This window comes from Dendropsophus ebraccatus, chromosome 7 (genome assembly GCF_027789765.1).
Source record: "Dendropsophus ebraccatus isolate aDenEbr1 chromosome 7, aDenEbr1.pat, whole genome shotgun sequence".
Lineage (NCBI taxonomy): Eukaryota > Metazoa > Chordata > Amphibia > Anura > Hylidae > Dendropsophus > Dendropsophus ebraccatus.
The window spans coordinates 110,091,535-110,117,765 of NC_091460.1; the positions used below are offsets into that span (position 1 = coordinate 110,091,535).

The 26,231-nt window shown below is 45.8% G+C and overlaps 1 protein-coding gene across 1 annotated transcript; it reads right to left on the reverse strand.

Annotated features, from left to right (window-relative positions):
- Positions 1–3,332: 3,332 nt before the first annotated feature.
- On the reverse strand, positions 3,333–19,543 carry FUT10 (fucosyltransferase 10). The gene is made up of 5 exons (XM_069976718.1): positions 19,472–19,543; positions 17,383–17,573; positions 11,381–11,660; positions 8,025–8,860; positions 3,333–3,792 (listed from the first exon to the last, which is right to left on the reverse strand). Exons 2-5 carry the CDS (start codon positions 17,458–17,460, stop codon positions 3,568–3,570), a joined length of 1,419 nt encoding a protein of 472 aa, XP_069832819.1. The 5' UTR covers positions 17,461–17,573; positions 19,472–19,543; the 3' UTR covers positions 3,333–3,567.
- Between the last annotated feature and the right edge of the window lie 6,688 nt (positions 19,544–26,231).

The following is a 26,231-nucleotide window of genomic DNA, read 5'->3' on the forward strand; positions in this document are numbered from 1 at the left end:
CACAACATGGCTAACCTCTGTGCCACCCACAACATGGCTAACCCCTGTGCCACCCACAACATGGCTAACCTCTGTGCCACCCACGACATGGCTAACCTCTGTGCCCTCCACAACATGGCTAACCCCTGTGCCACCCACAACATGGCTAACCTCTGTGCCCTCCACAACATGGCTAACCCCTGTGCCACCCACAACATGGCTAACCTCTGTGCCTCCCCACAACATGGCTAACCTCTGTGCCCTCCACAACATGGCTAACCTCTGTGCCTCCCACAACATGGCTAATCTATGTGCCATCTACAACATGGCTAACCCCTCTGCCACCCACAACATGGCTAATCTCTGTGCCACCCACAACATGGCTAACCCCTGTGCCACCCACAATATGGCTAACCTCTGTGCCACCCACAACATGGCTAACCTCTGTGCCACCCACAACATGGCTAATCTATGTGCCATCTACAACATGGCTAACCTCTGTGCCACCCACAACATGGCTAACCTCTGTGCCACCCACAACATGGCTAATCTATGTGCCATCTACAACATGGCTAACCTCTGTGCCACCCACAACATGGCTAACCTCTGTGCCACCCACAACATGGCTAACCTCTGTGCCACCCACAACATGGCTAACCCCTGTGCCACCCACAACATGGCTAACCTCTGTGCCACCCACGACATGGCTAACCTCTGTGCCCTCCACAACATGGCTAACCCCTGTGCCACCCACAACATGGCTAACCTCTGTGCCCTCCACAACATGGCTAACCCCTGTGCCACCCACAACATGGCTAACCTCTGTGCCTCCCCACAACATGGCTAACCTCTATGCCCTCCACAACATGGCTAACCTCTGTGCCTCCCACAATATGGCTAACCTCTGTGCCCTCCACAATATGGCTAACCTCTGTGCCCTCCACAACATGGCTAACCCCTGTGCCACCCACAACATTGCTAACCCCTGTGCCTCTCAGAACATGGCTAACCTCTGTGCCTCCCACAATATGGCTAACCTCTGTGCCCTCCACAATATGGCTAACCCCTGTGCCACCCAAAACATTGCTAACCCCTGTGCCTCTCAGAACATGGCTAACCTCTGTGCCCTCCACAACATGGCTAACCTCTGTGCCCTCCACAACATGGCTAACCTCTGTGCCACCCACAACATGGCTAACCTCTGTGCCCTCCACAACATGGCTAACCCCTGTGCCCTCCACAACATGGCTAACCCCTGTGCCCTCCACAACATGGCTAACCCCTGTGCCACCCACAACATGGCTAACCTCTGTGCCCTCCACAACATGGCTAACCTCTGTGCCACCCACAACATGGCTAACCTCGGTGCCCCCCACAACATGGCTAACCCCTGTGCCCTCAACAACATGGCTAACCCCTGTGCCACCCACAACATGGCTAACCTCTGTGCCTCCCACAACATGGCTAACCCCTGTGCCCCCCACAACATGGCTAACCCCTGTGCCACCCACAACATGGCTAACCTCTGTGCCTCCCCACAACATGGCTAACCTCTGTGCCTCCCCACAACATGGCTAACCTCTGTGCCCTCCACAACATGGCTAACCTCTGTGCCTCCCACAATATGGCTAACCTCTGTGCCCTCCACAATATGGCTAACCTCTGTGCTCTCCACAACATGGCTAACCCCTGGGCCACCCACAACATGGCTAACCTCTGTGCCCTCCACAACCTGGCTAACCTCTGTGCCCTCCACAACATGGCTAACCTCTGTGCCCTCCACAACATGGCTAACCCCTGTGCCTCTCAGAACATGGCTAACCTGGGTGCCCCCCACAACATGGCTAACCCCTGTGCCCCCCACAATATAGATATCAGCTACTGGTCCTCTCCATGCCATGCTGCCCTTACTGCTACAGTTTCTACTGAGCTCAGAAGTTAGCTTCTCCTACAGGGGTGTGGCTAAATAAATGTGGATGCATAACCCCACCCACCTGATGGCTCACTGTTCCCTCACTGACAGGAACAGGAAACAGACTGGGAACGTGACATCATAGAAAGTAAAGAAAACATGGGCGGAGTTGTCATGTGACTGAGCCTGAGAACACAATAAGCGCTCTAAATGAAAAATAAAAGTGTGCATAGAGCATACAACAGACAGAGAAGTCAATGCAATGCTAGTTTATTGAAAAATCCTGGAAACCCTTTTAAAGACCACGACAATTTTTATTTTTGCATTTTGTTTTTCCTCCTTGCCTTCTTAGAGCCATAGCACTTTTGTTTTTCCACCTACATTACTATATGGCATTTTTTGTGCCACAATCTCAAGTTTTTATTAGTACCATATTGGTGTAGATGGGAATTTCTGATTACGGCCCCCATATTGATATGTTTTAATAGATCAGAAAATTGTGCATGATAACAAATATGTTTATTTATTTTAACATGTTTTATATATAAAATGGACAAGAGGTTGATTTAAACATTTATTGGAGGAGGAGCTTTTTCACTTTTTAAGTCCCCCTACGGGACTATTACATGCAATCATTAGATTGCTTATAGTGGTCAATGCTGTGCGACTGCATAGCATTAATCAGGCTGGAATCACACATGGCAGTTGTTTTTAAACCACCACTGCAATTTTTGTGCCAAAACCAGAAGTGGATTCATATGGGATGGAAAATATCAAGGGTGGACTTGTACTTCTCTTTCCTGTTGAATCATTGGGTTTTGGCAGAAAAACTGCAGTGGCAGTACAGGATAAAAAAAAACAAAAAACTGCCTTGCGTGTAACCAGCCTCAGTGTTATATGTGCTCTTCTCATGCCTCAGGCAGACTCCATATATAAGTATTAGACCTTCTACAGACAGGGAAGCTGATCGGGGCACCCAATGTCCATGATGGTAAAATCTGGGAAGACCCTTTAATAATGTTAGAAGATGATATGTTATTAGCATTCTAATAAGGGATCCCAAGATCACAGAGCAGTACAAGGAATCACAGTGCATATAAACAATATCTAAGCACAGGAAATTGGCATTCTTACATTGCGCTCACAAGTTAGCTTAATATTTTAAAAGGCTATTCCGGTTCTTTTAAATTTACTGCTGTTAGAAAGTTATACAGATTTGTAATTTACTTCTATTTAAAAAAATCTCCAGTCTTCTAGTACTTATCAGCTGCTGTATGTCCTGCAGGAAGTTGTGTATTCTTTCCAGCCTAACACAGTGCTCCCTGCTGCCACCTCTGTCTGTTACAGGAATGGTTTTCTATGCTACTCCTCTGTTCCTGTCATGCACAGAGATGGCAGCAGAGAGCAGTGTCAGACTTGAAAAAATACACCACTTCCTGTAGGACATACAGCAGCTGCTAAGTACTGGAAGACTGGAGATTTTTAAATAGATGCAAATTACAAATCTATATAACTTTCTGACACCAGATAATTTAAAAGAAAACATTTTTAGCTGGAGTACCCCTTTAGGACAATATGTTATCATTATCCAGATTTCCTAAGCAGCATCTTTGTAGACACAATTACAATTACTTAGTAAAACGCTTCCCATTTCAAGTCTTCATACTACACAAAGTCTAATCTTTAAAAACAAGATTCCAAAATTCTTGAGAAGTAAAATTTCTGTTCCTGTTGACAAGCAGTCTGAGTGCTTTAGCTTCTTTCTTAGACTGTTCAAAGCTGGGCCTCCATAGTTCCCTCATACCGGTCTTAGACGATCGTTCAGGAAGGAACATAAACGGTTTCGGGGCTGGACAAGACAGATGATTGGAATCAGCTCTCCACTGCTTAGTTTTAAAACCCTGCAAAACAAAGTATCCATTAGTAAACGCTAACATTAAAAAATCCTTTCAAATCAACTGATGTCAGAAAGTCACAGATTTGTAATTTACTTCTATTTAAAAATGTGTCATCCAGTACTTATCAGCTGCTGTATGTCCTGCAGGAAGCGGTGTATTTTTTTTTTAAAATCTGACACAGTGCTCTCTGCTGCCACCTCTGTCCATGTCAGGTACTATCCAGAGCAGGAGAGGTTTTCTATGGGGATTAGCTACTGTTCTGGACAGTTCCTGTCACGAAAAGAGATGGCTGCAGAGAGCAGTGTCCAGAGCAGTAACAAATCCCCATAGAACACCTCTCCTGCTCTGGACAGTTCCTTACACAGACAGAAGTGGCAGCAGAGATCACTGTGTCAGACTGGAAAGAATACACCACTTCCTGCAGGATATACAGCAGCTGACAAGTACTGGAAGACTGGAGATTTTTAAATAGAAGTAATTTCCAAATCTGTATAACTTTCAGATTGTGCTATTTTATTCTGCCCTATCAAAGGGCAAAAATAAACTAGAGACAGAGGCCCTGATTTCAGCAACGATTCCTCTTCATGCAGCAGAGCTTTTTTTCTTTTCTTTTTTTAAATCAGTATCTACTGCAGACCAAGCCAAGCGCTGCTGCGGCATTTGGTGAATACTCCATACTACGGCACACATAAACCTCACTGGCAGGACTAGCGTGCTCTGCTGCAAGAAAAGCAGCAATACATTGCTGGAATCAGAGTCGCACATTGCAGCCAGATGCTACATTAAAGTCAATAGCATTAAAATACTTTAATTTCATGCTGTAAGTATGAAATGCATTTACAAAATGTAATAAACACTAAAAATGTTAAAAACGCTGAAGAAAATTAGCTCTGAAGGTTCCCTTATACAGATGACATCAGTGCGATTCCACATTTGACATTTGCTTAGAAAACTGAATTAGTGCCAGGACAGGAGCAGGAGAGTAAGGAGCAATGACACTGATGCTGCAAGCTTAAATAAAACTCAGGATGATCTTTGACAAGGATTATACGGACAACATTGCTATAAGCATGTAGATAAAAGCGGGCAATAAGGTATATAGGAAATGGACGTGATTGGTGCATACGGCACCTACACAAATGAGAAATTGATTTTGCCTTTGATACAGATATGTTTAAAGGAGAACTCCGGTGAAATTTTATTTCTTTTAAAGAAACCGGCATCATAATGTTATACGGATTTGTAGTTTACCTTTGTTTTAAAATCTCCAGTCTTCCATGACTTATCAGCTGCTGTATGTCCTGCAGGAAGTGGTGTATTCTTTCCAGTCTGACACAGTGCTCTCTGCTGCCACCATTGTCCATGTCAGGAACTGTCTAGAGCAGGAACGAATTTCTATAGGGATTTGCTACTAATCTGGACAGTTCCTGTTACAGACAGAGGTGGCAGCAGAGAGCACTGTGTCAGACTGGAAAGAGTACACCACATCCCGCAGGACATACAGCAGCTGATAAGTACTGGAAGACCTGAGAGTTTTAAACAGAAGTAAATTACAAACCTGTATCTGTATTTTTTTCTGGTTTCACAGTTTACTTTATGAAAAAAAATTCAGCCTGTCATTGCAAAGTACAATTAGTGGAGCAAAAAATAAGGGCTCATGTGAGTTTCTAGGTGAAAAAATGCAAGTGCTGTGGCCTTTTTAGCACAAGGAGGAAAAAAACGAAAATGCAAAAATTGAAATTGGCCGGGTCCTCTAAGGGTTAATAATATGTCTCTTCTTTGTAAAGTGAACTGGTTACACTCCAGATTTCTACCATAATCAGATTTATGACTACCTGGAGAATGTGCTACGAAATGGAGCTTGGTACTATCATTCATTATGATGCCAGGAGCTCTGAAACTGTTTAAATCTTCCTGTGTACTGACACAGCTTGAAGACTTAAAGGGTTTATCCAGAGCTACAAAAACATGGCCACTTTATTCCAGAGACAACATGACTCTTGTCTCCAGTTCAGGTGCGGTTTGCAATTAGGCTCCATTCACTTCAATGTAACAAAGTGGCAAACCCCACGCAAACTTGAGACAAGAGTGGTGCTGTCTCTGGAAAAAAGTGGCCAAAGATTTGAAGCCAAAGCCCGGAATGGAGGAGAAATCTCAGGCTTTCCTTTATGACCTGATCTCTGTTTATAGTCTGTTCCTGGCTTTGGCTTCAAATCTTTGGCAGATAATCTGTCAGAAATTTTTTTTTTGTGTAAATGGACCCTAATGCTGGGTTTACACGAAACGATAATTGGCCCGATCGTACGATTAACGATGTCAGAGTAACGATTTTTTTTCATAACGATCAGCGTTTACACGGTACGATATATCGTATGAAAAAATCGTTTTGCGATCGTTTATGATCGCGCGCCCGCAGCCCGGCCCCCCGCTCATCCGCAGCCCGGCCCCATGGTCAACCGCAGCCCCGTGCGCTACCCCGATCGCCACCGCCGCCGCTCCGATCGCCACCCCCGCCGCCGCCGCTCTTCCGATCGCTGCCCCCCATCGCCCCCGCTCCGATCGCCCCCCCCCACCCCCACCGCTCCGATCGCCCCCCCCACCCCCACCGCTCCGATCGCCCCCCCACCCCCACCGCTCCGATCGCCCCCGCCACAAGCATATGTTACCTGCTCCGCGTAGCAGGTCTTCGAAATCCCCGGCTCCCCTCTTCAGTGCATTGATTGGCTGTAGAGGTGAGCCGGGAATTTCAAACGGCTCCTCTTCAGCCAATCAGTGCTGCCGTGCATTGATTGGCTGAAGAGGGGAGGCGGGAATTTCAAACGGCTCCTGTTCAGCCCATCAGTGCAGAAGAGGAGCACTGATAGGCTAAAGAGGAGCCATTTGAAATTCCAGGCTCACCTCTTCAGCCAATCAATGCACGGCAGCACTGATTGGCTGAAGAGGAGCCGTTTGAAATTCCCGGCTCACCTCTACAGCCAATCAATGCACTGAAGAGGGGAGCCGGGGATCTCGAAGACCTGCTACGCAGAGCAGGTAACGTATGCTTGTGGCGGGGGCAATCGGAGCAGCGGCGGGGGTGGCGATCGGGGCGGCGATCGGAGCGATGGGGGTGGCGATCAAGTCGGCGCAGGGGCTGCGGACGAGCGGGGGGCCGGGCTGCGGGCGGCGGGCAGACGGACTTTCGCACGAAGACTGGAACGATCGGCGAATTTTTAGCGAATGACGAACGACGATTTAAGAACAAAAGATAAAATAAGATAAAAGATCAAAATGAATGATTTCTTGCTTATCGTTCGATCGTTCGCTGCGTTTACACGTACGATTATCGTTCGAATTCGATCGTTATCGTGCAAATTCGAACGATAATCATTCCGTGTAAACCCAGCATTACTCAGTTGAATTAAAGGGAATGGAGCTTAATTGCAAACCACACCTGAACTGGAAACAAGAGTGGTGGTGTCTCTGGAAGAAAGTGGCCATGTTTTTGTAGCGCTGGATAACCCCTTTAAACCGTTTCAGAGCCCCAGACATCATAATAAATGGTGATTCCAGGAGTTCGGAATTCCAGTCCGCAGCACATCGTCTGTGCATGGACTGAATAATGAAATGTGTGAATGTCCCCTTACTATATGAAAAGACTAAAAACCCAGGATTCCCTCCCTGGATCTGGATCGTAAAATATCTTGTAATTGTCTCACTTACAAAGACACAGTAACAGGCACATGGTATACCACTAAGAGGGTGCCTAGCCGTTGCCCTAAGTAAATATCAAAATAAAAAAAACTGAAAAAAAGATAGGGAAATGAGAATTTCTGTGGGAATAAACAGTTCAACAGTTTATTTTCAGACCCCTCCCCCCCCAGTTGAGATGTCTGACCTGGCAATTGAATACTAATTGCTGAGGAAGTTGAATGGCGCCCTATGGAGTCCGGGAGTACCTGGCTATAGCCACATCGGGGCAGCTAAATTCCATCGATCGGCATGTTCCAGTTGCGCTCATCTCTAGAATTGATATAACTATAATAAAAACACCCCAGATCTAATGGTAGAAACTAGAACTCCGTACATGAGCTGCAGTGAATAGGGAAGCCATTTCCATTAGTAATGGTACGGGAACTACATTTATCCAAGCCACCAAAATGTGTCCTTTTATCCTCCGTCATGAATTCATTTGGCTAGGTAAGTTCCTCATGCATATGTTAGACTCTGAAAACAAAGTGTGCATTCAGCCTTACCTTGCGCTGCAGCCTTATGTTGTCCCACACTCTCTTACATACCATGCACTCAAAGGCATCAATGTAATTGTCCTGTGTTACATCTTGCACACCCCATGTTCTATCTTTGATGGCATGGATCAGGTGATTGTTGCTTATATATCCTTGTACTTTCCACTCTAAATACTCCATATAGAGAGTGTCATTTCTGTCCAGTCGATTGATGTATTGTGCAAGTTCTCGAGGATGAGCATATTTGCTTACAATGATCACACTTTTATTGCTGGGGAGCCAGTCTTCAATGTTACTGGCACCATAATATATGGGAACACATCCCAGCTTCAATGGCCTCCACAGTTTCTCAGTTATGTAATCCTCACAAACTGCATTTTCAAAGGCAAGGATAAACTTATACTGAGCCAGTATGTGATAGAACTGGGTGTCGTCCATAAAAGATGGGTTATTGACTTGCGGAGGCAAGTCTCGGTTATGCAAGCATTCTCCATAGGAGTCTACAGGGATATACTTCATAAGTTCTTGCACGTAAGTGTCCCGATCTGATGGAGGATCACAGTCCGACTGGACGTACACTACAGGAGCAAGTTTCTTTCTCAAAACATTCTTTTTTTGTACAGACACAAAGTACTCAAGGGATGTAAGGGTCTGGAGATCTTCCAAATATTGGCTTGTCAATGGCAGGTGGGAATGTCGACTAAATGTAGCAGTGTGGTTAAACACAGTGATGGTTGGTGCATGGAAGAGTTTATAGTTGTTCTTCGGAGATTCCTCGTGAAACAAAGCCCATTCATGATATGGCTTCCTTGGCAGCGGTAAGCTGTCTGTGTTGAAGTCTGTGCCTGAAAAGGTAAAAATATAATTATACATTTTCTTAAAAAATCAAATCCACTAATAAACAATACTACTAATAAATACAGTGGGCATGAGCGAGCATGCTCTATCGAGTATAGTATTCGCTCGAGTATCGGGCTATTTGAAGGTACTGGATACTGGAGCGAGTACTGCATGCTGCTTGGGTGCTGCTTGTAGAAAGGCTGCTGAACATAATGCATTTCCCCAGACTTAAAGGGGTACTCCAGCGGGGGGGGGGCTATTTTTGGATCTGACCGGGGAGGAGGTGGCTGAGAGAAAAGATGTCCACTCACCTCCCCAGATCCAGCGCCGAGTCACGTATCGCGGCACTCCGGTCCCCGGTTCACGGCCGCTTCCTGGTGTCTGACTGGGCTCAAGACGTGACGTTTTAGATCCCGCCTCTGTCACTGACTGGCTGAGCGGACTTGAAATGGATCCCGCCTCTGTCACTGACTGGCTGAGCGGACTTGAGACGTCACGTCTCGGGCCCGCACCAGACACCAGGAAGCGGCCGGGAACCGGGGACTGGAGCGCCGCAATACGGGACCCGCCGCTGGATCCGGAGAGGTGAGTGGATGTCTTTTTTCTCAGCCACCTCCTCCCCGGCCAGATCCCAAAATAGCCCCCCCGCTGGAGAACCCCTTTAAAATGTACCTGTCACAATTGGACCTTCCTAATCAGCAGAGAGATCCTCTGCTAACCCAGAAGGCTGAGTCTCCATGGATATGGAGATGCAATCAGACAATAATGCATTATCAACTAGCTGCGTATCCTTATCCATGGAGACCCAATCCTCTGGATTAGCAGAGGATCTCTTCGCCGATACGGAAGTTCCGATTATGACACTTTTAACCACATGGGGGGAGAGGAGCTGGGAAAGTATACTTACCGGAGCGGTCTTCTGTCTGTCTTCACTATCACAGATTAGACAATCAATGGTACTCCAGCTGCTAATTGGCTGGGCAGACTCTGCTCAGCCAATCAGCAGTTTTATCTGTGTCCTGCCTCGTCCACTGATTGGCTGAGCAGTAATAGTAAAGACAGAAGATTGCTCCAGTAAGTATACTTTCCCTGCTCCCCACCAACAGAGCACAGACATAATACTTGAATTCTCGTTACGTTGAAAAAAAACTCATGTTTGATTCAAGTAACGAGCCTCATTTAAAACATTGGGAGGCGATGAGACAATGATTTCAATTGGGCTTGATTTGAATTACTCGAATTGAAAACTTGAACATTACTCAACTCATTCAAGTATTTTGATGCGCCCTCATTTCTAAAAAATACAGTAATAACACATACAGGACAAGAATTACTTATAATGTAAGAGGGGTATTCCAGTTTTACAAGACATCTTTTTAGATAATCGTGAAGAAAGTTGGGTGCCGCATGCCTGAAAGAAGTCTTGGCAACAGAAGGACAACAGAAAGCAAAGCTAAAAATAAGTCATTCTAGATGAGAGGCATGATTAATACTAGTATGATATAAGAAAACTGTGTTTAACCCCCTACATCACCAAAGGTCAGTGATGCACGGATTTCCAGGTCATAATAAAGCAGCGCTCTTCTCCTCGCCAAAGCAGAGCCATAACACTTTTACATTTCCACCTACAGGGCTGGTTGGCGGCTCATTTTCTTGTGCAATGATCTATAGTTTTTATTGGTAACATTTGTGTAAATGGAAATTTCTGATCGCTTTTTATTATTTTTCTGATACATAATAATAATTAAAAAAAAAAAACTGGCAATTTTTTTTCTCTTTTTGTTTATGCTGTTCATCTTGCGGGAACAATATTGTAATATTTTAATAGGACAGGTAGATTTGTCATTGGCCCCCCTAAACACAGTGATCGCTATAGATTGTGGTACTTAACGGGTTAATGACAGGCAGCTGTGTGGGCGCAGCTGCCTGTAATTATCCCGAATCCTGGGACACTAATGTGTGTGGGGCTGATCACACTGATGCGGCCTCTCACACATTAAACCCTCTTCATGTCAGGCAACTTTATATACATCCCTACTGTACGGGGCAACAGCAGCAGGAGTGTATATAGCCGTAAGGCTGACGTGAAGGGGTTAAATTGAAAAATGCTGTAAGATATATAACTTATTAATAAAGTGTTGCCATATATTGTACTGGCTTCAGCATAATTTTTCTTGAATAAACCCTGACAGGAATTTGCATAGTCATTTTATTTACAATGTGGTGTTGTCTCAGCAATTTCACATCTACTCCCTCCTGAGACAATGCATCCATCCTCTGCTGTCTCATGAGGCGTGGCTTTATCTTGTCTCACCCCCTGAGTGATGTCACCTATGACTAGCAATGCTATTTATTTGCAGAATTTTTTTTTAACTAATATCGGAATACCTCTTTAACTCACTACTTCAAGATCTCTGCTTGCTCTCAGTGAATAGAAAGATTCTTGTTAACATCCAGATGTTTAAAATCTGCCCTGAAGACAATGCTTACATCATATGTAAATGTGTTATAAAAAATAATCATACCATAAAAGAGAATAGCCTTAGTCATGGGATTCTGAAGGTATGTTCTGTTTATAGTGAAAAAGCATGTCTCTCCTCCACACTGACCCAGCCTTCCATTCTCACCAGTCAGTGGCGACCACCAGAGCATGATGGGATACCTGCCCACTCCATGTTCTAATTTCCTGTAGAAGATGGATCCATGTAACCCCTTCAGTAACTGACTGGACTGTTTCTCTTTGTTAGCATCTGGTACAAGAGAGCTTACTTTCTGCTTTTCAAAATTACTTAGTTCAACCACCACCTGTGGAAAATGGTAAATGGAATTATGAATATTTTACATACTTTCATTCACAGCTAGTGATACATTTGTTTTTTTCCCATATTGGTTCGGTTCTGTTTACATTACAGATGCGGAGTCTGTTATTAAAGGGGTATTCCACTCAAACATAACTTTTGATATATGTTTCTGCCCATGATGGGACAAACAATCCCTTCCATACTTGTTATTATCTATTCACTCTCCTTCCCCCAGTTCTCAGCTGCTGCTTTTTGCTGAAAACACAAAAATCTGTGTGTGAGTGCAGTGTCCCAGAACATGCAGACTACTACTCCTATTATGGCCATTTCTATTGCTGTGTCAATGCCTGTTCTGGTAAGTGTTTGCACTGCAACTGCTGCTGGTTTTCCCCTAGTATTCTCTGGTAATGTGCATTTTCATGTGTATTGTCATGTATTCCTGTGTATTATTACAGTGTACAGTGGTATGCAAGGCTGTTGATCACGTGACCTGTAACCATGGTTCCTCCAATGGCCGACTAGTTCTGGCCAGGAGCAACCATGTGACCTCCCACTTCCTCCTAACAAGTTAGTCTTCCCCCTGCTTCCAAGCAAGGAGGATGTGTGTCGTCCCTCTCCTGCCTCAGAGGAGTTGTGGATCGAGTGCTCTGCTGTATTCAAGTCTTCGGCTGTATCTGCCTGCTCAAGTGACCGGATTCTTCTCTCTCATCTGGGTGTCATTCCGTTATCTCTCCTCATCGCTGCAAGGATTCACAGCAAGTATTATTCTCAAGCTAATCCACCCAGCAACGCTATTCCTCTCATACTCCTACTCCCATCATCCGGCACGTATTCTCACAGCCTATGCAGCACCACTCCTGCTTTATTCGTCAAAGCCTGCTATATACCCGGTTGCATCCGGACAGAACTGTTGCTACTAGTTACTTCATCTATAATAAAACCGCTGTTACTGAACCCTGGCATTGGTGTCCACTAACTGGTGCCCTGACTAAGTGCAGCGAAGAATCGCATGCCCATCATCACCCGCAGATTCCTCAGACCGGCCCTACAGCTGTGCTGCCCTCAGGCCTATACCGTGACAAGTATACACCCTGCAGCTGCCCCGGTCATTGCCCGCTCATAACACCAGCACTGCGGAAGTGGCCCCCAGGGGCCAGGGCATCGCATTTGGCGTCACGAACAGGATATACCCGCCACGCGGTGTACCAGATCTACAGTTTAATATCGTCTCCAGAGACTGTGCTAAAATTGCCATGGGAGTTCTGATAACTGAGTCGCTGCACGGCTGGGACTGTACACAAAATGGCCGCTTCTTGCTGTTATTTCTACCTGCGCCATCCCCCGGTGACGAGGGGGTTAACTGCCATGCGGCCGAGAAGCGGGAATTGTTTGGCGCCATTGATAATGACTGTGTCTCTCCTGATTGGCCGGCCGCTTCCACTGACGTCATTGTTGCTGGGCAGACTTTGGAGCCTGATCCTCCAGCCTGGCGCTCCTCCCCTTCCTGCTACAAGTTCCAGCGAGACAAGATGGCGACCCCTGAGGAGTGCATCTTCGCTGCTGCTGCTCCCGTTGTGCCTGAATGGCCTACAAGCCTAGCGGAGGTAGATCCTGCCTGTCTCCTAACTCCGCTACCTCCGGACAGCGACTCCAGCTGGGGCTCCGTTGCGTCGGACGACATAGGTTACACCCGGGCTTCCACTCCACTCTGCGCTGACCCGGACGGGGGACCATCATCCGGCACCAGTCCTTCCCCGGAGACCGGCCGTTCCAGCGAGTCCGACTTGGCCTTCTCCACCGGAGGATCGACTTCGCCGGAACGGGACGAAATAGTGAGTACCGGACCTCCGGACACCCCGTTACCCGGCCCTAGTAAAGGGAAAAAGCCGAAGGCCTCCTGTTTCACCAGCCCCTGGGCAGCCGCTATCACCAGGCCAAAACATGCGGTGCAACGGCCCTTCCTGCCTTCTCCATCAGAGCAATGGGACGAGGACTGGCCTGATTTCAAGCCCCTGGGCTCACTTGTCGCCGCGCCCCCTGCTCCGGGCCCATCTACTTCGGCTGCTAGCACCGCTCCTTCCCCTGCCGTGGCTAAAGCTGCTGTCTCCTCCACTACCACCACCTACCACGTGGCCCCTACTGTCTCTCCTGTGACCACCGTGACCCCTAGCCTCGTGGTCACCACCGCAGCAGATGATGCTCCTGCTCCGGCTTCCTCCCGGTATTATCCCTGGGAGAAAAAGAGGGGTGCCACTTGGGATCCTCCAGGACATTTCTGTTAAATGTCCTCCCAAGGGCTGAGTTCTATGACTGTGTTTTTTTTTTGTGTGTGCTGTTTCACCATTCTAGTGTATGCAACGTTCAAGGTTCGTGCCTGGTCCTCCTGACCAAGTTCCCTGTACTAACCAGCCATGAGCTGATGGACACTTACAGTAACAAAAGGTTCTCTAGTGCCTGTCCCAGAGCCTTTTACATGGACGATGTCTAATTGCCTAAAAGAGACTCTACCTCACAGAGACACTTAACCCATTCCTTCCTAATGCACTTTCCTGTGATTGTGTGTTCCACACAGGGTATTATTGCACTTTTTCTACTATTGCATTCCAGTGTTATCAAAGTCTTTGTATTTCCTCCTCTGAGTAAGTACAAGGTTATTTAGATTGCCTCAGAGTAGAGCGCCTCTTTTGTAAAACAGTATATTTTCCAGTCAGATAGCTCCTCCTCTGAGTAAGAGAAGTCAGTTTACATATACCTCAGAGAAAGTCCAGTTTATGTAGGAGTGTATTTTCTCATCCAGTCTCATTATTGTGTATTATTATCATATCTATAGCTGGAAAGATTTAGTTGAGCCAGTTCGTATGCAGATTTTTCTCAGATTTTCATTCAGAGTCATGTGAGCCAGTTCTCCTCAAGACCTCGCAGTATTTGTTGTCCCTTGTGTTTCCCTTCCTTTTGTTTCCAGTGTCTCTTCACCTCCGTCTTGTCCCAACACAGTAGTTATCACACATAGTCTTACCTAATATTCACACTGGTCCATACATATTGCACCTTGGATACCCTTTCGTGTGTTTGGCCTATTGAGTAATTGTGTTGTATGATTGACCGGTATGTAAGGGGCCCCCATGTATGTTTGCTTTTATTATTTTGCTCTTTTCTCTTCCAGGTATCCAAGACACTACTCAGACACGCCAAGGTAGTACACAGGTCTTCACGTTCTCCTCCAGTAGGGTAACACATTTAACAGAAAACCTACTGTCTAACTGGCTGGAATATGGAGGGTCACCCGCCAGCAGTTAAGTTGTCCTGGCTTACACGTCAGATGGTTCACGCACTAGCTACCTGGTCGCCAGAGTACGTTAGGCACCCCTAGGTGAAGTCCTGCCACTAGGGTTTCTCATTCTCTCTCTTCTCACCTGTGCCTTGGGCGTGGGAAACACACACCTCATCACACTCACTCTCATCATTCATTCCTGTTGTTTGATTGTCCAGTCTCTTCATGTTTGCTGCCTTCTAGATTCGCTGAGGTCGGCTCAAATTTGCTAGGGAGGTATGCAGTGTCCCAGAACATGCAGACTACTACTCCTATTATGGCCATTTCTATTGCTGTGTCAATGCCTGTTCTGGTAAGTGTTTGCACTGCAACTGCTGCTGGTTTTCCCCTAGTATTCTCTGGTAATGTGCATTTTCATGTGTATTGTCATGTATTCCTGTGTATTATTACAGTGTACAGTGGTATGCAAGGCTGTTGATCACGTGACCTGTAACCATGGTTCCTCCAATGGCCGACTAGTTCTGGCCAGGAGCAACCATGTGACCTCCCACTTCCTCCTAACAAGTTAGTCTTCCCCCTGCTTCCAAGCAAGGAGGATGTGTGTCGTCCCTCTCCTGCCTCAGAGGAGTTGTGGATCGAGTGCTCTGCTGTATTCAAGTCTTCGGCTGTATCTGCCTGCTCAAGTGACCGGATTCTTCTCTCTCATCTGGGTGTCATTCCGTTATCTCTCCTCATCGCTGCAAGGATTCACAGCAAGTATTATTCTCAAGCTAATCCACCCAGCAACGCTATTCCTCTCATACTCCTACTCCCATCATCCGGCACGTATTCTCACAGCCTATGCAGCACCACTCCTGCTTTATTCGTCAAAGCCTGCTATATACCCGGTTGCATCCGGACAGAACTGTTGCTACTAGTTACTTCATCTATAATAAAACCGCTGTTACTGAACCCTGGCATTGGTGTCCACTAACTGGTGCCCTGACTAAGTGCAGCGAAGAATCGCATGCCCATCATCACCCGCAGATTCCTCAGACCGGCCCTACAGCTGTGCTGCCCTCAGGCCTATACCGTGACAAGTATACACCCTGCAGCTGCCCCGGTCATTGCCCGCTCATAACACCAGCACTGCGGAAGTGGCCCCCAGGGGCCAGGGCATCGCATGAGCTTTTCTCTCTGTCTCTGTTTACGTCAGCCATCTCAGAAGGGAGGGGGAGGAAGGGGAGACAGAGAAAAAAGCTCACACACAGATTTTTGTGTTTTCAGCAGAAAGCAGCAGCTGAGACCTGGGAGAAGGAGACTGAATAGATAATAATAATGGAGTAAACTTTTAGTCTTACCTTGGGCAGAAACATATTAAAATTTATGTTTGAGTGAAATACCATTTAACCTCTTAATAATTGCCAATATGCTTTTTCCCGTGCAGGGATCGCAGAAGTTACTGACAGCCAGGCCCCCACTGTATCTATCAGGAATGGAGAAACCTCTGTTCCTGATAAAATAACCCTTTACATGCCATGGTCAGATTGTGACCATGACACAAAGAATTTGCGGCTGCATACTGACCTATCGGCATCCGGATGGTGAGGTCTCCGAAGCTCATGGGTCTCAATGACAGAGCTGCCATGGATGCCTGTGTCTGCAGCGTGCCAGGTACATTGCCTGTCAGCATAACACTGACAGGCTGCTGACAGACTGTTATACACTATACTGGATTACTAGTGGAGTGCATTACAGTAGTGATCTAAGGATAACACTTATTTAGAGCACTGGTCTGCATGTAACACTTTTGAGGAAAGAATAATCATTATTAAAGAGACACCAAATATATTTGACCACAACAAAATTAAAAGGTATAACAGCAAAAGGCATCTCTAAAACATCACAGGCTAAGTCTCTGCTAGATCGGTGCTCACTTACTGAGCTTATTACACAACTTGATAATCGTGCAGCAAGGACTGTATATATAGTGTTAGCTCAGTGCAGCTCTTGCTGTACATGGAAAATAAACATTTTTTGCTGTTTTGCTTACCTCTTCAGGTTGCTGTCGACCTAACTTTTTCCCGCTGCCAGGAGCCACCACGGAAGCTGCTATACCTTTTTCTGCAGTGACAGACCACTCACTGTCACTGACTGAAACAGGACAACACCGTGGCCAGTGATTGGATGAGCAACCTGTCACTTCAGAGACCGGCGCAGAAGTTCCAGCAGTGGCTGCGGGCAGAAGTTAGAAGAACACCAGGGAGCGTGGACAGGAATGTATAGTTTATTTATTTTCTTTACACATTCATCAGCTGCCGGCCGTATATAAATATTACGCGTAGTGATGTGAGATCAGCGGGCGATGATTTTTTAACACATTGAAAGACAATGATCAGTCAATAATCGTTTCTTCGGCTGATCTTTGCCTTTATTACTTGTAGTGATACTCTGCATAATAAATGTTTTTACTTACCTGGAGTGTCACCAAGAGGAAGATGAATGCTATGATTAAGCACGAGACCCAAAACTTGACTCCCCAGATCCTAATCATATTTTACTTCTCACCATGCTCAAGGAATAGTCTTTAAACAGAGGTTCATGGCAATGTGTGGTTGTATAGCGTTGACTGCACATTGTACAGCTTTATAAGCCTTTACACAGGGTCTGAAAAACATAAATACATCTTAGAATCAGCACAAGATATAACATGCAATGTATTTACAGAGTTAGGTACCCGACATCTAGTGACCGACAATAATGAAATACAATGTGCTAGCCGCATCAACTCTCAGTGTGCAGTATATCTTGTCTTGACTGGGGTTCAATAGCCAAAGTCTGTGAAAGGCGTCCCTGTTGCCTCGTGTCATCACATACATCACCTCATTTGTGTCAATAAAAGATGTCAGTGGACATCCGACACAGCGGAAGGGTGGTCTGCAGTAAGGAGTCCCATTTTCTGCTCAACTATATGGATAGCCTGGTCCATATCATGAAGCCATGTCCCATGAGTGCACCTCTGGAGTTCACCAGGCCAAGCAGTGTCATGGTCAGGAGGAGAGTTTTCCTGGCATGTGCTAGAACCCTTGGTCCTCATACCACAATCCGGTCAACCAGAAAGGAACCTATTGTTCCTAATGTAATGATCAGTGTATTTATGTCATATAAAGACACTCTAATTTTTTTTTTTTTGCATTGTGCACACATACAACTTAAAGTGACTGTACCAACAGGCCCAGGCTGAAGCACTGGAGGCGGGCCGACCCACCCTTAGTGGGAGGAAACCCTAGCCCCTCTATGATAGGGTACCATTGATTCTAATGGAGTCACGTCATGGAGGGGCTGGAGTTTCTTCCCACTAAGGGTGAGTCGGCCGCCTCCAGTGCTTCAGCCTGGGCCTGGTGGTACAGTCACTTTAAACTATCACCCCACCCCCATTTATTGCCATTCCTGTTGCTTCTTGTGTTTGTGTAGTATCGGCCAGGTGAATATGTAAGACAGCAGCCGTTTTTTGACACGGCCATGACGAACAACAGCCTCTGTCCTTACTCCATGTGAACATGGCCATAGGGGCATTCAGACGTTTGTGATTACAGTCCATGCACAGTAAATGTGCTACGGACCAGAATGGAAAACTCCTGGCATCATGTATCATTATGATACCAGAAGCACCAAAACTGTTTAAATATTCACGCTACTGTACTGACTAGAGATGAGCGAACCTCGAGCATGCTCGAGTCGATCCGAACCTGAACGTTCGGTATTTGATTAGCGGTGGCTGCTGAACTTGGATAAAGCCCTAAGGCTATGTGGAAATCATGGATATAGTCATTGGCTGTATCCATGTTTTCCAGACAACCTTAGAGCTTTATCCAAGTTCAGCAGCCCCCGCTAATCAAATACCGAACGTTCGGGTTCGGATCGACTCGAACCCGAACCCGGTTCGCTCATCTTTAGTACTGACATAATAATACATGCCGGGGGCTCTGTATTTACAGACCGTGCACAAAATGTGTGAATGCCCCCTTAGTAATAGCCACGAGTGTAACAAAACAGGCGAAAACTATAATGGAAACATTTGCACCTCTATGTATTTTGGATCCTTTTCTTGTTTTCATAAAAAAATTGGTTGATCAGATTCTGACGACATTGCTATATGTCATCCTAAATCTTACTAAGCCAGAATAGAATGTCAATGTAGCATGTGACGTGCTCAATATACATTAGTGAACAAGATGAATTACCGGCTACCCAGCTCATTCCCCCCCCACACTTTGTGAACGCCATTCACGTCAAGAACGTGACATAATAACATTAAAGAATATACTAGAAGTCACTGAGTCAGAAATAACAGTGAACTCAATAGCAACAGTTACTCTACTAGTAAGTCATGTATGGAAACTGTGCACAAGCAGACGCATCTGCTCTCCAGCATTGACACATCCTGTATAAATCTATCTGATCATATAAACATGGAGCAAAAGACGTGTGACGTTCAAATATCAGACATCAATACATCATAACCTCTGCAAAAAGTCATGAGAAGGCATCCTTCCATTACTAACCAGCCTTCCTGTAGCCTCTACTTCCTCTATGGCTCAGCACAGCTTGCTGTAAACTCTGGCTGGAAGCTGGATGTGTCAGGCTGCAGAGAATCCCAGAAGCCCCACTCCCTGCCAGGAATCCAGCTCACAGCTTGCTGCATGCAGTCGCAGCATCTGGTATAGCGAGGAGAATGCAGGCACTAGTAAAGACCTGCGCTGGATGAGGCCTGGCTCTAGCTGCAGATCCTCAATGAATCCCTCAGGCACCGACTCCTATTATAGTGGATTTTACACCAGAGTTTTCATGTGACTCTATTTATTCTGAAAAGCAAGAGCTTGAAAAGACAGCAGACAAGAGAGGAAGGCATTGCTTTCAGCAGGGATGATGTATAGAAGATTTATTGTACTCACCATACTCTCATTCATGCCCCAAGAACATTCACTTATCATGTATATAGGAAGGGGTTAATCTGCCATTAGGAAGCAGAATATTTCTAAAGCCGTGACGTCAATGGTAGATTAGGTAATAAGGTAGATATACTGATGCTGCTGTGTAGTTTGAGCTAATGCTGTACCTTAAGCAATACCTATGTACCACATTTCTCTAAAACCAACTGGTGGCAAAAAAGTTATACAGATTTGTAAATTACTTCTATTTAAAAATCTCAAGTCTTCCAGTACTTATCAGCTGCTGTATGTCCTGCAGGAAGTGGTGTATTCTTTTCAGACTGACATAGTGCTCTCTGCTGCCACCTCTGTCTATGTCAGGAACTGTCCAGAGCAGTAGCAAATCCCTAGAAAGTAGTAGAAAACTTCTCCTGCTCTGGACAGTTCTTGTCTGGAACAGAGGTGGCAGTAGAGAGCACTGTGTCAGACTGGAAAGAATACACCACTTCCTGCAGGGCATACAGCTGCTAATAAGTACTGGAAGACTGGAGATTTTAAAATACATGTATATTACAAATCTATACAACTTTCTGACACCAGTTCACTTGAAAACAAGAGATGTTTTTTAACCCTTTTTACTCACAGGTACACTTTTAATTTCATGAAACACTTATAGGTTATGATAGTGCTCTGCTATCCACAGTAATTTCAAACTGATGATTGTAGCATGTGAAAGTAACAGGTACAGAGCAGTACAAACGTTTGCTGGACCCTCTATTTGCCCCTTTAAAGGGGAACTCAGGAGGAAAAAAAATTATATCTTCAGATTTGTAAATTACAGTACTTCTATTAAAAAATAAAACACAATCTTTCCAGTTCTTACTTTCTGACACCAGTTTATTTGGTAACAATTTATCTGGAGTACCCCTTTAATTTAATTAACACCTGCTTAAAAGGTGCAATTAGCTGATGAACAAGCATTTACTGCTCATCGCTTGATCTATCAGACAGAGCAATATTGTATTGGGCATTTTTAGTGTTTAGGGAACTATAGATGGGAGGTTTGTAGGTATAGAGACTAGTCATGGCTGGAAAAAAATTGCCATGCAGTCTTGGTCAAATCAAGAAGCAAGAGAGCAACTACAGTGGAAGAAAATGACACCTGTAGTAACTGGATGTATCTACACTATGATCACTTGGTCTGCAGAGCCTGTGTACAGCTGGTATGTAGTTTAATACAGTCACCATATAGGGAAATATTGGTCTGTTACTAGATAAATAGATAAATCCATGTATACAGTACATAGGGACATGATTTCTTGAGGGGTGGGAGTTGCAGAACATATCTATCCTGGCAAGGCTGTTGCTGAGGAGGGTTGTTGCAAAATTTGCCAACAACAAGCACAAAAATGCACAAGCACGGTCCTGACCATTGAGTCAACAGACTACTGCCTACAATTGTCCATGTGAAAAACATGCAGAATCCAGATGCTGCCACCTGCAATGATTGGCCTTGGGACCTGTTTATTGTCATTTATTGTCATATACCTGTAGTGTAGAGTTTGGGTGAGGAGGGTCCTCCTGTATACCTGTAGTGTAGAGTTTGGGGGAAGAGGGTCCTCCTGTATGCCTGTAGTGTAGAGTTTGGATGAGGAGGGTCCTAATGTATACCTGTAGTGTAGAGTTTGGGGGAAGAGGGTCTTCCTTTATACCGGTTGCAACCAACCACAGGGTGCCTCACTGCTGGCCAGTTGGGGGGGGTCCCGCTCCGGCAGGAACAGAGCTAATCGGGACTGCAACTGCTGCCAGACGCCGCTGTCACACACTGAAGGGGGCCACGCTCACTGACAAAGGCCCCGCTCACACTGAGCGCTCCAGCCTTGCTCAGTGTCTCACTGTGAGTGAAGGAGAGGGCCTGCGCTCCTCCGCTGCCGACGCTCTCCACTTAAAGATATTACATGTCCTCTCTTTCACTCACAGTGAGACACTGAGGGGGGGGGGGGTGACGTCCCTGAATTTATCTGACACTGTCAGCAGATCTGTCAGTGGCCGCTGAAAGTGTCGGATCTCTTCAGAAATGCTCTTTCCCTTTCAAAGCCAGCCTCACACACACTCAGCCCAGCTACCTTCCCCCAAAGCTCCTATCTCCAGTCCTGCGGCGCCTACACTCATTTCTCTCCTTTTATCTTCTAAATGCTGCTGCTGATGTCACATGTCAGGGACAGGCAGGAGAGAAGAGAGTGCAGGGGCCTTGGGGCTGGAGCAGGGGCGTAGCTAGGGGTTCAGCCTAGGGGGGGCGAGTGAGTCTGAGTGGGCCCCCAACCAACCTTACCCATAGGGAACCTCAGCAGGTGACAAGGCTTTCTGAATAATAAAGGGAATATTCTTCTACATTACTCATAGTGGATAAGGATAAAGAGCAGTGTAAGAAGCTTCTGTACATTTCACATATAGAACCACAGAAAAATGTAAAGTGCTTAAGATTAGAAAAATATAGCTGCCTTCTTCCACAGACAGCACCACTCTTGTCCTCAGTTTGTGAAGTGAATAGTGCCAAGCTGTGATACCACACACAACCTAAGAGCAGGGGTGGCGCTGTTTTGGAAGAAAGCAACTATGTTTTTTTTCTTAATTCTGGAGAACCCTTTTAACCAGATTATCTTTGCCTAAAAATAATAGTGGTATAGGTAATATGTTTTTAGACATTAAGGCTATGTTCCCACTGCGTATGAGTCCGGACGCATTTCGTACGCCGGCGTACATGTGCGGCTGAAACTATGGGCGTGGGAAAAATCGACATGCGCCAGATGCGTACGAACCGAGAACATACGCCCGTAGTAGAGTTATGCTTCCCTAGCTTGATTCGAAGCGATCTGAAGCAGGTCATTTACTTGGAAATCTTCGCCCAGCCCAATAAAACTCACAGAACCTTTTGGATCGAAAAATCAAGTTAAATTTGGCTGAAATAAGTACTCCGTACGGGACCGCATGGAAATCCACGGCCGTGAGTTTCAACATTTCCATCCTCAAACAATGGTCTTGTTAATTTTTCACGGCACCGTATACGATCCGGCCGTAAGCTCATATGTAGTGTGCACTGTGCGGCCGTATATCGTATACTTTCAAGCGAACGCATCAACCTCAAAACTACGTGCAGAAACATACACAGTGTAAACATAGCCTCAAAGGGGTGAGCTGGTTGTGATCATACATGTACAATCCAAGATATGTGATGAGCTGCTAGATATCCATTTCCTATCTATCTATCTATCTATCTATCTATCTGAGGAGAGTGATCACATGTCCTTCATGCACCAGCATCTTCTCAGCCCCGCCCCCTCATGACATCACCACAGGTCCTTCATCCACAAGAATCCTCTCCAGTTCTCAGCCCTGCCCCCTTATGACGTCACCACAGGTCCTTCATCATCGCTCTGCAGGCTGTCTGCAAAAAAAATAGCTTTTGCAGACAGTATTAAAGGGGTTTTCCGGCGATAAAAAATTATTCACAGAATAACACACATTACAAAGTTATACAACTTTGTAATGTATGTTATGTCTGTGAATGGCCACCTTCCCCGTGTTTCCCCCCACCCACGCTAGACCCAGAAGTGTGGTACATTATACTCACCGCATCTCGTGTCGTCCACGGTCTCCGATCCTCAGCAGTGACGTCTTCTTCGGGAGACCGGCGGATCTTCCCGAGTGCCGGCCGCCCTCTGCAGCGTCATCCGAAGCTCAGCCGCGATTGGTTGAGCATAACTGTGCTCAGCCAATCGCGGCTGAGCAGCTGATGAGCTTCGGATGACGCTGCAGAGGGCGGCAGGCACTCGGGAAGATCCGCTGGCCGCCCGAAGAAGACGTCACTGCTGAGGATCGGAGACCGTGGTCGGCACGTGACAGGTATGTATAGCGCACCACACTTCCGGGTACACGGGTGGGGGTGGTGGGACACGGGGAAGGGGGCCATTCACAGACATAACATACATTACAAAGTTGTATAACTTTGTAATGTGTGTTATTCTGTGAATAATTTTTTATCGCCGGACAACCCCTTTAAGCCTCTAAGACCTCAGTGGGCCCCTGCCAGTGTGGGCCCAGGAGCCACTGCCCCCCCCCTGCACCTCCCAAATTTCGCTTATGGGCTGGAGATAGGAGCTTCGGGGGAAGGTACAGTAGCTGAGCTGTGTGTGAGGCTGGTTGCTCAGGAAGCTCCCTGTATGTCAAAATAGCCACTACTGGGACCAGAGCGCGTCAGGAGGAGAAAGCTTCTGCTGAGGAGCAATGTCAGAGTTGAATATCCTTTTTTTTTTTTTACTTGATACACAGGGGGGCTGGGGGTGGTAGCTGTGTGGGGAACTGGGGATAGTAGTTGTGTGGGGGGCTGGGGTAATTGTTGTGTGGGGGGCTGGGGGTGGTAGTTGTGTGGGGAGCTGTGGATAGTAGTTGTAGGGGGCTGGGGTGGTTGTTGTGTGGGGGCTGGTAGTTGTGTGTATGGAGGGGGGGGTCGGGTGATGGTTGTTGTCTGGAGGGGTGGAAGGCTGAAGGAGCTTTATGTTACCTTGAAGTGAATGTACCATGAGGCCTGGGCTAAAGCACTGGAGGCGGGCTCACCCACCCACCCCCCAGTGGGAGGAACCCCCCGCGCCCCTCTATTATACGGCTTCATTAATTCAAAAAAGGTTTTATACTGGGCGTCATTTTCCCTGGGCCAGCCCTGGGTGTGGTTGTGTGGTCAGACACTGACATCATCTTTGTGAGGTAAAATCTGATCTCCAGAAGATTCTACGATTTATATCTATGGGTGCGTTTTCCCTAACCTTATCCATGTGAGCTCCCACCAGGCCTGGCTGTCATATTTGGGATTCTTTGGATCTGCACATTCTTGTCTCTGTCTCTCTGGCTGAGGCTGATCCCCTCACCTGTGCATTGCTGGGGAGACACACTGCAGCTCTAATGATGTCACCTGTGCGTGCAATGTGGAGATTCTCCAATTTATTTCTATGGGATGATCATCCTCATCCCCTTCCCCTCCTGTACATCTGGTAAGGACAGGACCTTCGCTCCAACCTTCCCGGGCACCCAGCGTATCTGCATGCCAAATTTGGGGTCAAACTGTTTAGGCATTCAGAAGTCTATAGAGCACAGACAGACATTTTTATTATATAGATTGTGTTTCTTTAGTCCTTAGCCTGGCGACAGGTAGGGACACCAGAACGTACAACTTGTGCCACATTCAAACACTATTGTACCATTTTTCAGCCCTGAACAGCTAAAAAAAAATAAAATAAGACAAAAAGCAAAAAATGGCAATTTGGTACAAATTGGTGCACATTTCGTGTGAATATGGCCTTGCAGATCAAAGACTGGTCAGAACTGTTGTTTCTTGTCGTACTTTATTGGGGGGGAATTTTTTAAATTACATTTTATTTTCTATACCTCTATATATGGCATGTCTGCAGTTCATGATCTCACCTCCGGCTGCCATAACAACCATAGGCAAGCCCATGATCGCATTGCATGAGTCCCCACCCCCTGTCAACTCTGTAAGTGCCTTGGTCTGCAAAAATTGGGATATATGCATGTGTCTGTGACATGTCAAAAAATTCAGGATGACAGGGACACTTACGCATTCACATGTCAGTATATTTTCCAGAATGAAATTTGTGATACGCAAATTTTCATCCACAATCCACAAAAAAAATCATCCATAGTGCATCCGTAGTGTGCTCCATATTGTATTCTGTATTTTGTGAATCGCAACTCTAAGGTCTAGTCTAAAAAAAAAAGAGATTGGGGGGGTCACAAAAATGCGTATGGTTTTGCAGATTGCAATGAGCTCTCCACAAATTTTGCACTTTTCCAAAGACTTCCATTGGAGTGAACTGGAGCTCCACTGGAGCATACTGAAATTACGGACTGCATTACAACCTGTGTGGATCCGCAAATTTACAGGATTATGAATAGCACCATAGAAAGTAATGGGTTGCAAAGGATTCAGTATTTGCTGATCAGCAAATACTGATAGAATATACTGATGTGTGAATGAGGCCTAAGGCTTAGCTCAATTCTTCTATACTATTCTGTATATTCCTTTGTAGGCTACTTTCACACATGGTAAAATAAAATATGTAATATATCTAATAACATTAATCTCTAATTGTAAAAACATTTTTTTTTATTTACTTTTTTAAGATTTGCGTGGACAACTGTTTTTACAGGTACCTTGGTTTAAGAGTAACTTGGATTAAAAGCATTTAGCAAGAAGAGCTCACTGTTTTTTTTAATTGTAACTTGGTTTAACTGGATTTACCAAAAAAAAAAAAAAATTGTAACTTGGTTTAAAAGCATTGCTTTGGTTTAAGAGCTCCCTGTACTGGGTGCAGGCCCGGAC